Genomic DNA, 12082 nt, shown 5'->3' with positions numbered 1-12082 from the left:
CCCCAACCAACGCATGTTTTCCACCACCTGTCATACTCCATTTTTTTTAAGTTTGCGTTTGTTTTTGTTCTTGCTCTCCTCCTCCTCCTCCCTTCTCCTACACTTCTTTGTGGGTGTCCCCTCCTGTCCTCCTGACCTCCCACAGGCGCCACTCCCCCTATAGGACGCTTGAGCCAGTGCGTCCACCCGTTGTTCCTAATGACTACGTCTCAAGCCCGACGCGCAACATGGCGCAACCCCAGCAGAGCCCTGCACGCACTGCATCAGTTAATCAGAGGAACCGCACGTACAGGTATCCCTTCCCCTTCCCAGCATGCCTCTCTACACTTCTGAAACATGCCCCTTATCTCTATATTTGTCCCCTCTCTTTGCCTGTTTTACAAATAATAGTGTGAGCCTTTTGCTTGTCTCTGGAAACTGGTCGCATGTACCACATGCCAGTGGTCTTAAAATCAATTTACTTGAGAGCCATTGGCTAGCTTCTGTCCTCACAGGGGGACAAATAAATAAATAAATAAATAAACCTCCAGGGATCTATTACTAGACAAGTTTCATTGTATGCTTGAATTTCCTTCAGCAAAGTATAAAAGTAGTGGTGTTGAAATCCCATTGATCTGATGTAGTTAATGCTGTTCACTGAGCTTGACATAGGGGTAACAACATGAAAAATACATGCATTTACTGTAGTGCTTTCTGATAAATAATGCATAGAAGCACTATAGGAGTGAAAGTTTATTGTTCTTATTGGTTGATCTTGCACCTAAGATAACTACCTCTACAGTGACTGAGCTCCTTGGGCACAGACAACTGCAACTCCTCAAATTCTTCAAGCTGATCTTTTTATTTATTATGAACGGATGTAACAAGCTCAACAGTGTCTTTAATCAAGGGCCAAAACATTTCCTTTTTTGTATAAAGCTAATCATTGTCTTTTAACAACTTAGCAGTACTCCATGGTAGCAGTGACTTGAGTTTTAGGCAATACTGTCTACACCCTCCTGACTTTGCTACATTGTCCATCAAATTGATAACTACCTTCAGCTCCGGCCACTGATGGCTTTCTTTTAGTTAAAATTATTCTCTTGCACAGCTCAGCAGTTCCAGAATTCCCAAATGTAAGCATCTTTCTCCGTTTGCTTAACCCTGCAGTGCTGTTTCAGACAATATTCCTTCAAAATGTACATTGACTGAATTTACTGCTGTTCTTGATTAATGGCTTGATAATTGATGACTGTCCCACTAAACAGTCTAGTCAGAAGACTGGACAGATGACTCTTCTTGTTGTGGGAAATTACAGTATGACGATTAGCATGGACTCTTGTTGGTTATAAGTACCTGAACAATTGTCATGGATCTGGTAACCATGCAGAAATTGGCATAATGGTTTTCAGCTTTGCCAACTGTTTGGGCCTATGTTTTGCTTGATCTGGTGTCCAGAGCTGCACTGCTGAACATGATACTCAGTTAATAGCCATGTAGCTAAGGAAATTCAGCATGTCTTTGTAGGCAGATACTGAAGACAGAGGCATATCAATAGAATTAAAAAATGCCTGCTATGTGAACTGCGATCACAGACCTTTGTTCTTTTAGAATCAACTGAGATACTTTGTCATCTGTTTGGACTTGGATTTAATTTGCATAGACATAAAATATTGTTCAATCAGTATTACTTAGAGTGTATTAGTTTTGCTACAGTGCTGTATTCCAGGGTTCACTTACCCTGCTCCTGGACATCTCCTGCTCTGCATCTTGTCCATGTCTGTCTGCTGCAACCACAGCTTATTAGTCCAGTCAGGTGTTTCCTAGCTCTTGATTGGCTTAGCAATCACTGTCAGTTAGCGGAGAGTGGAGCAGGGAGAGTTGGAAAACATGCAGGACAGATGCTCTACAGGAGCAGGATTGTAATCTCTGCTTTACCACATGGAACCAATAAGGTATTTTTAAAAAGAACTCTGTTAAATTTGTAAAAAATAAATAAGTTAAAAACATTAAAGAATAGATTAGCCCCCGCCCCGTATTGGCAAATACTCTTAAATTACAGTAAATGTTGGCAAAAAATACCCATTGGATCAGCCCTAGTTTTTACTTTTAAAATACTCTTGTTTGCTGGCCATTACCATATTTTGAACAATTGCACATTCCATCTTATGCATTGGATTTGACATCCAGTTCTGGTTTGGAGGGCAAAACAAACAAATTGTATTTTGGCAAATGTCCTAATCATTTATAAAGCCATACTATGGTTCATAAAGTGCTGGTCACAGGTTTGAGAACTCGCTCTTGTATTCTAATCAGATTAGCTCCCTTTTTGTCTGTGCTCAAAAGTTTGGCCAACAGTGCCCCTTTGCACAACACATGCTGCGGAGTTGAGTTTAATAATCCCATATCTGTATGACCTGTTATCTGCACAAGTAACTAAATCTGAGATTCAGAGCTGTATTTAGCACAGCCAGACCCAGATTCTTCTGGTAAGTCAGTAGGCAGCATTGCCCCCACATTTCTGTCATCCCAATGTCAACTTGTGTTCCAAAGAGCCGAATTTTTCATTCTAGTCACAGAGATATTTGTATTTTTGTATGTTTTTTTTTTTGTTTTGTTTTTTGTTTTTTTGTGATGGAGGAGAAAGGGGAAATGTTTCTTCTGAAATATGCCCCTTTTATCTGTCCCTTCTCTTTGCCTGTTGTACAGATAAAAATGTGAGCCTTTTACTTGTTTCTGGAAACTGGTCGCATATACCATATGCCAATCTATTGCAATTAAATGCAGCAAAGGCATCATCAGTGAAATAATCCAAGGTTAATCATATTGGGGCCACAAATATCCATTACCTGACTCTTCTCTCAGCACAAGTTTTTATATGCACCACTCCATCCACAGTTCATTTTATTCATCTCTCATTCATGCGCTCTCCTCTCTCTCCCAAACATCTGCTCTATGTGCTTTGATGTTTCCTGCTTTTACAGCATGTCATACCTTGTAATTGTCTTCTCTCTCTACTGTATCACCTGTTTGATGTTCTTGGTGGGGATTCCAGGATGCCATGTGAACAGCATGATGGCTCACAAAAACTCTGGTTTGAGGGGTCCTTGTTAAGCTGGCCAGGTTATCAGGGAGACAGGAAAATGAGTAAAACATCAATGTGCTGTACTCTGTTGACCTGATGTGCATCCAGAATATGAGTCAGATAGGTCAGAAATAGCCCCCCCCCCCCACCAAAAAATTAAGAAAAAAAATACTTGCAGCGGAGACTGAAAATATAGATCGACCTTGTGACCATGGCTAAAGTCATTCTGAATGTCAACATTATTTCCATCAAACAATAGATACATTTTTGTTTTTATTCAATATATCAGATTTTAAGCCCATCAAAGGTTTCTGCACACCACAGTGAATGCCTCTGCACATCATGGAAGGTCCCAATATTGATGGAATTACAAAATATAGCACCTTTTGTTGGGTTGGACAGTGTAACTGAAAATGTCATCACTATAAAATCTTCCGTGTGTGTGTGTGTATGTATGTATATGTGTATATATATGTATGTATATGTGTATATATACACACACACACACTTTTTAATTCATATTTTTAAGGTAGCAAGTGGTTGTACCCTGTTGTGTCAGTTGCTGTCAAGCAGTGTAATCAAAGGCAGTTATTTGGTAATGGTAAAGTAAGTATGAGATCAGTAGCGGCAGCAGCAGTACTAAGAAAACAAATGTTCAGTGTATCCTGTTTTAAATACCACATTCTGAATTTTATAACTTTTGCATTTCATCTGTTATTTCAAAAGCTCCACTGTTGTGACACTTTCTGCTCTCATTTGGCTTTAGCTCAGCTACTGTTCGCACTGTTAAGTCACATGCACATCGATCAGAGCAGGGAAAGGCATCATAATTAAACCTGTATTTTGAGGAAGAAAGCGCAGGTTCTTCTAGTCTATTGTAAAGGCTGTTGTTTATCATCATGAAATTTGTGTGTGTGTGTGTGTGTGTGTGTGTATATATATATATATATATATATATATATATATATATATATATATATATATATATATATATATATATATATATATATATATATATATATATATATATATAAATAAAATGGGTTTGTATAATATATTTTTCAGTTGCTTGTGGTAGTATGAATCTTTTGGAGATGGTTTTGAAAGAGAAACCGAACTTGTGGAGATCCTTGACTTGATTCTTTATTTAAAAATTTCCTCCTTAAATTCAAGAAGACACTAGCTCTTCAGGTAGGTCCTTAAATACAACTAAAGGTCCCTCAGTAATTCCTAATTAATTAAATTTGTCATTCTGAAACATTTGAAAGTAATTCCATCAATTTCTGGAATCTTCCAGTGTTTAGAGGGATTCATCTTGGTGTACACAAACATTTGACCCTCTAAAACCTTTGTTCAAAGCTTCAATTCAGTTTTTTTCACATAACATCTCATAGCAAAGCACTGCACATAAGGAGACCAGACCTCCAAAGAAACAATGTAGAGTTGTCTGTGATGATGGCAGATTTCCGGCCATCTGGCTTGGAGATGTCTAAAAGTTTACTCTACCCCAACTGGATGTCTTACTAGTCTTGAATACATTTCACCACTTCCTCAGTTTTAAAAATATGTAGATGGTGTATGTGTGGTGGAGATTGGGGACTGTCTTATCACAGGTGGAGGCTAGTAGGGTGGTCTTGGCTATATGGCAGCCCAGGAGGTAGGCAACGGTAGCCTGAATATACTCTGGAAGGTGGATAAAGAGGTGCAGAGAGCAAGTTGCCCCAGGAATCATTCAGAAAGAAAGAAATGGAACACAGTTAACAGTGAGAAAGCATAATCACTTTATCGGTTTTACATCCTGTCTCCTGGGAAGTCCTCTACTTTGCCAACATTACCCAAACTGTCTATAAGACTGAATTATTCCCAATGGGTGATGATAATATTTAAGGTGAGAGAAATGCCATTAATGCACCGCAGCTAAGAGAACAGACGTGTCCTCTCTGTGGAATGGGATTATCTTACCTCAGCAGTTAGACTATTCCACAATAAAGGAGCAAGAGGAAGCCCATCATGGTGAATAAATATTGAATTAAATCTTTCTATATGTTTTATATGGAAATTAAGATGACATTCTTATTGAGTGGACACATTTATTGTTTGGCAAAATGGAATATGTGCATTTGGGGAATATTGAGTTTGATTTTTTTTTTTTTTTTTTTACCAAGGTCTCTGTAAACGTATGGTCTCAGCTATATATACATGCATTTAATTCTATTCAGTTTTTCCCCTATTTTATCTTGGCCTAATTTCCATTAGTTGGCCATTGTTTACTTAGTTACTACATTTTCATCACCAATTTTATTGTCAATCTTTCGGGCCATGGCAACACTACTAGATAATGCTTCACAGTCTGTACTTTATTTTCCAGTGCAGAACGCAAACTGTCAAAAAAGGTGGAGAATATTGACATCCTCTGGATAGTTAAAAATGTTTCTGTTGCAGGAAAGCATATTAATCCAGCCTCTTCCATGTAAATGAATGGGCCAGAATAAGTAAAAGTACACATCCAATAAGTTTTCTTGATGTTGTTTTTACAGCTGTAATGTACAAGTGTCTTAATATTCACCGTTAACAGTTTTGTCTGAAGAGTTTTTCAATTGGCTGGTTCTGTGACGGGTATTTGTAGATGGATTGTTAAAGAAACCTGTTTAACATCATGGCTGTCTGTCGGTTGCAACCGGCGGGGGGGGGAGAGAGTCCAACACTTAGTGGGGGGGAAATGGTGACATCCTCTGTAGGCGTGGCTATAAAATGTAACTTTTAAGGGGGTCAGATTACAATAAATAAAACCTGCCTTTGTGCTTCTCCTGTCACATGAAGCAGCGCTTCACACTTTAACTTTCTACCAGATTCTTTGCAATTATCTTTTGCCATTCTGTACAATACAGCTGCTGCATTCATGATGATGATTGTTTTTTATGTATTTTTTTATTTACAGATTGCTTTCAAGTACAATTTTTTTTTTTTTTTTTTTTTTTTTTTACAAAGTGCACCACATAATAGACAGAAAATTAAACAGTTTTGCATTTATAAGAATAACTACATTTGAACACCAAAAAGGGAAAAACAGACAGACAGACATAATTAAATGATAAAACTAATTATGCTCTGTCATCTTCAACCTTGTACTCCAATTAAGGGTCATGGGGGGCTGGAGCCTATCCAGCAGTCATAGGGCGTGAGGCAGGGTTCACTTTGCACAGGATGCCAGTCTGTTGCAGGGGCACATATAGACAGACAGACACATTCACACCTGCATACACACCTGTGGACAATTTAAAGTGTCCAATCCACCTAACTTGCACATCTTTGGAGGTGGGAGGAAGCCGGAGGTGCACCTGGGGGGAGCCCACGAAAACATGGGGAGAACATGTCAACTCCACACAGAAAGGCCACAGATGGAAATCAAGCCCATGACCTTCTTGCTGTGAGGCAACAGTACTAACCACTAAACCACCATGCTACCTAAAACTAATTATAAACAGAAAATAAATAGGTTTTTTTTTTCGATTTGCCTAAAATGATTTAATCAGCTTTGTTGTTCTTGAGTCAACAGGCAATATGCATCAAAATGTTTTCTTTTTCCAATTTGTTTTATTTGGCAATAAAATACGTAAAAACAAAACTGTATAAAATTAGAGAGGATAGCAGAATAAAGTGTAAAACGTGTTTTCGTTATGTTCCTCAAGTGAATAGGATGGCAGCAACCGTCATCACATTGATTGGTTTAGTAGGCTGTGATGTCTAGCTTTTTTTTTTTTTTTTTTTTTTTTACAGTCCAGTGAAATGGACTGCAAGAAATGTCGCACATCTTCCAATGCGTCATTGGCTCTTGTTGAAAGGCTTCTTTTGTAATGTTGAAACATCTCCCAAGGAATAGTGCTTTGAGGAAGGAAAATGGTCTATTTCAAATGTAACTGAATTACTATTTTCTTTTTTGGAAAGGTATATTTATTTCAAATAAGGTGTGTGTGTGTGTGTGTGTGTGTGTGTGTGTGTGTGTTAGTAAATGATCATGACTAGAGAGCGGCATAGCATTTGTGTAAATCCTTAGCAGCAAACTGTGTGAGTGTAAGTTGGAGATTTTACATCTTTGCTGACCTACCATCAGCAGTGGGAGCAGCGGAGGTAGCCACCCCAGCAGCAGTCGCAGCAGCAGCAGAGAAAACAGCGGCAGTGGCAGCGTAGGTGTTCCTATCGCTGTACCAACCCCGGCCCCGCCCACAGCCTTTCCAGGTAATTTTGCACTTTCTTTTTCTTTCAAAGCAGATCTCAGTATGTCTGAAACTAACAAATCTAACAATCATTTGGTATCCAGGATTCTTACATGCTGAATTTCAGAAACATGTGAAAGTAAGGAAGTTGTTTCCATGTAAATCAACCTTTCACGTTTTCAAATATAAATCCATAAATAAAAAAAAAAGCTCTCCGGTATTCCTAGAGATCCACTGCTCCTTGGGCCAGCTCAAATCTGCATGCATTGTGGTGATGCACAAAGTCAGACAGATATCTTGTGATGGCTTGTAATTTCAGGGTGGCATTACTGTAATTCTTGTGTACAACATGCAGCTGTATGTAAACTCTAATTACAGGCAGTGAAATAATTTGAAAACATATCACTTATTTGTACTGTATTTTCCAAAGTTTGTCACTTTTTTGTTTTTACTAGTTTGGGAGGCCACACGACCTATATACGGAAAAAGACACGTTTGTTATTAATAATAACTACAATTATTTGTATAGAACTTTCACTGGAATCAGCACTAAACAAATTACACTCTAATGCCGCATTCACACTGGACGCCACGCGACGCCACAAATTTGCGTCCCTCACCTGGCGATGGACGCGCCACCGTTGCCCGGTGTGTCGCTCTGCTTTTGCTGCGAAAATTCGCCCCAATCCGTCATCAAATAGGAGGAGCTTCCATTCCACTCGCTGTCAAGTCAACATGGCGGACCTTGATCACACGGAGCAAGTTGCTGTGTTCTATTTGTTGTGGAAAGCTGACAAATGTCGCCAGCGGCACCGTCCCGGGGTTCACAACATCCTCATGAGACTTTCCCAATTCGGGAGTTTTATCATTTGCTGCAGGAGCTGCGTCTGATTGACTGACACTTTCAGCGGTACTTCCGCCTCTCTGGGACCCAGTTTGAGGACCTCCACTCCCGTTTGTGCATGTATGTGAACAATTAAAAAAAAACAAAAAAAAAAACTGGCTGCTGCAGTTCCTTGTTCTCCCCTCCAACTCTGTCATAAATGTGTTATAAACTAGTCACCATTTGTTTTATTATACATCTGTGTAGTTAATAAAATTATCTTCACGGACGATTCGTGCGCATGTGGAAAAAAAAACTGGCTGCTGCTGCAGTGCTGCTGGTCGCTCTCCCCTCAAATTCTGTCATAATTGTGAAATAAAGGACAAAAGGGGCATAAGTCCTGCTCACAGGCTGATTGCCAGAGACAGGACATGTCCACATAAAGTATAAACTCCAGACATCTCCACATCACTACATATCCAGTCCCTGATTGGTCATTGCACCGTGACAAGACGAAAAAGTTCAGGTTTTTCAACTTGGAGAAGAGGGCAACACGACATGATGCAACGTGATATCGCACCACAAATGCACCAATAACTTAATATCGCTTTATTCGTGTCCATCGCATCACATTGCGTGGCTTGAATTCTGTGGCGCCACAATGCGTCCTTCCGTAGGGATTACATGGCAACATCTCGCCACCGTCGCTCGCGTGGCATCCGGTGTGAACGCAGCATAATAATTAAAAAAAAATAACTAAATACTAAAATACCCTCGGCCGTATGAGCATTGTGTTATTTATAATTTGCATTTGTTTAATTATTAAGATCCTATTGTCTTAAGTATATAATTTATACATGTTCAATAAAGCCCCTCTATCAATCAGTCAATCAGTCAAAACAATATTTACGTTTTAACGGCATCTGCGTGTGTGTCTACATGAGTTACCAGCAACTGTAGCACATTTTAGTTTTTTAAGAAAGTGACATTGGCTACAAGCAGAAATTTGAAAACCGTTTCTGGGGCAACTATATGATCTTTGAACAAGGGAAATAAAGTGAAGGGCATGGACCTGCACTTTTTGATGTATCCAACTTGTGCAATATCTGTTATGATGCTATGAGTATGACAAGTTCTAAAATAGTGAATTAAAAATAGGAATGTGACTTTTTGACCTCAATAATAATGTGAAGGTCTTTAAGGGCTATTATTCTGTAAGCTAGTCATCGATGGCATACATGCTGTAAATTTTGTGCTGCTACAATGAAAAGTGTGTGTGGTGGAGGAAATGGTGTTTGCAAACATCGTAACTTTTTGACCCCGAAAAGGACCCTTAAAATAGGTCAATGTGAACCATCTTCGAACTTGTCCAAGGTATACTTCCTAGGAACATTCCCTGAAAATTTCATGCTAATGGGATTAATAGGAAATGGGTTATCGTGTACACAGCTGGACAGACAGCCATGTCTTTGCAATATCTGATGGCCACGGGTAATAAATACCAAAACTAAAAAGTACACTTAAACAATGCTCAAAATCCTGAATTAAAGCTCTGACAATGTAGAAGCGTGCAAGTTGTACTTTGGTCTGTTTAGTTCTAAAATAGGTTTCACTCATGTTTCGCAAATCTTTAGTGTTAAATCTAATTTTTTTTTATTTATCTTTTATTGTTGCCAGCCTAAGGCACATTTGTGTAATAATTATGCTGTCTAATCAGCATCTTGATATGCCACACACCTGTGAGGTGGGATGGACAGCAAAGGAGAAGTTCTCATTAACACAGATTTAGACAGATTTGTGAACAATATTTGAGAGAAGTAGGTCTTTTGTGTATATAGAAAATGTTTTGGAATTTTGAGTTCAGCTCATGAAAAATGGGAGCAAAAACAAAACTGTTATATTTATATTTGTGTTGTGTGTGTGTATATATATATATATATATATATATATATATATATATGTGTGTGTGTGTGTGTGTATAATTTTTTTTTTCCTTCTGTGTTGGTCTTAAGCTATAGGAACCTTATCATTACTCCTTCAGGTTTGTAAAACAAAATTGAAACATGCCGCTGAACATTTAAGTTGTGTGTACAGAATGGAGAGCTGCAGCACCACCACAGAAAAATGCTGAGGTTAGGAAATTCATTTCTAAACAGTCATTTTTACCCAAGGCCATCAAAATATGCCCACTGGGTATTGTGAAGGCTTTGCATCTCTCTGTCCGTCTGTCTTTGCTCAGCATAAATTCAGTCCTATTACTACCAGAGCCTTCAATTTCACAGGGAACATTCTTGGGACACAGACCTTGTACAAGTTCAAAGATTGCTAACCTTAACCTATTTTAAGAGGTTAAAAAGTCACATGCTCTTTCATATTTTTATGCCATGAATCACGAAAATCAATTTATTTTATTCTTTTTTTTTTTCTTTTTTTTTTTGAGAGGTGGGGGTGACAGCCAATCAGAGTAGAGTGGCACCATGACATCACTGGCTGGCTGGTCTCTCTCTGGTGCTCCAAAACCTCTTTGTTTGTGTTTCTCATAGATTATGTAAAAGATAGCGAGAAATGAACACTTCTATAACTGAAAAACGTTGTTTTTTTTTAACCTGATAACAGCTGTGGCATGACTTACAAGACATCTTGCGGATGTCAGCGTGCATGCTAACTTCTGCTACTCAACACTAACTTGTCAAAAGCTCATGTCATGTATGCACACGCACGCCCTCCTGCAAACACTGTTAAAACATAAACAAAATATTGCTTATAACTGATTGACTTTATTCTGCAACATCAATATAAACATACAGAGGTGACTATCAATGCTACACAGATAACAAAGCATAAATGCTTATTTCCATCGTGGCCCTTGTGAAATTATCAAATGACAAAATAGAAGAGCTTATGTAGAGATTGTACATAAAGCAATCGGACCTTAAGTAAATAACAACAAATGTATAGTGTGTGTGTGTATATATATGTGTATGTATATATATATGTATATATATGTGTATGTATATATATATGTATGTATATGTGTATGTATGTATATACACACTTTGTACTGGGATACCAATAAACTGCAAATAGTAAAGAAGACAATGCTCATACAGCCAAGGGTACTGTACCATGGCGTTATATTAAAATTTTCTTTGCATTAACTGAGATAAATAATAAATATGCAGAGGTGTACCTTTGGAAAATGTGTCACACTTCCTGACATGTCGAATGACATTTAAGGATCGTCATTGGTGACGAGAAGCATTTTACTTTGATGTTTATAGCACACACTGTGCGCTTACATTACTCAGTTAACCCCTAAATACTGGTCTAACTAAAATAGTTTTAGTCCTATGAAAACTTGATCCAAAAACAATCTAAAAATAGGCCCCAGCTTTAAAAAAAAAATGTTGGAATTCTACTTTAAATTGACATAATAAATAAAGGACAAGTGTAAGAATCCTGGACCAGAATTAACTGTAGTCCATCCCTCTCACTCTTGCCTTTACCTGCCACACCTTTATCTTTTTTCTACTCATATTTTTTTAAACCCTTAATATGTTGGGCCTCTTTGTCTTCGACCCCTCAGGTTCTGCCCCTCCCTCTTCCAACCCAGCTAAGCCTCCCCCCACCACTGCCACTCTTTCTGGGACCCCCTCTTCTGCCCTTGTAGATGGTCCCCAACAGGCCTCTAACCCCCCTGTAGATATCCCGCCTGTACCCCCACCCCCTCCTCAGCTCCCTGTCTCTGCAGCCCCCACCGGCACAGGCCCCAATTCTTATGGCAACCCTGCACAAGGTGAGTCTAACCTCCTCTGCATGCCTGTCATCCTGCTTCCTGAGAAATGCGCCTTCCTGCCTCCACAGCCTGTTTTCAGCCACTGGCATGTCAAAGAAAATGCACTGGTTGTGTCTGACAGCTTGCACCGTGCCCGTTGACTGATCCTGCACAAAGATTTGTAGTCATGAATTGTTTCATTCATC

At 38.9% G+C, this 12082-nt stretch overlaps 1 protein-coding gene across 12 annotated transcripts in view; it reads left to right on the top strand.

Moving 5' to 3' along the window:
* abi2b (abl-interactor 2b) overlaps positions 1–12082 on the top strand; it is a 73525-nt gene that overhangs the window by 40289 nt on the left and 21154 nt on the right. For 4 of the 12 annotated variants that reach the window (XM_034174763.1, XM_034174748.1, XM_034174757.1 and 1 more), the window contains 2 exons: positions 146–292; positions 7176–7300. In XM_034174763.1, coding sequence (XP_034030654.1) covers positions 146–292; positions 7176–7300 — 272 coding nt within the window. Of the gene's footprint in view, positions 1–145; positions 293–7175; positions 7301–11687; positions 11898–12082 lie in introns of all 12 variants that reach the window. The other 8 variants (XM_034174706.1, XM_034174717.1, XM_034174698.1 and 5 more) reach the window with 3 other exon arrangements.

Source organism: Thalassophryne amazonica, chromosome 1 (assembly GCF_902500255.1).
Source record: "Thalassophryne amazonica chromosome 1, fThaAma1.1, whole genome shotgun sequence".
NCBI classification, from domain to species: Eukaryota; Metazoa; Chordata; class Actinopteri; order Batrachoidiformes; family Batrachoididae; genus Thalassophryne; species Thalassophryne amazonica.
Note: the sequence above shows the minus strand (reverse complement) of the source record. Positions and strands in the feature narration are given on the sequence as shown.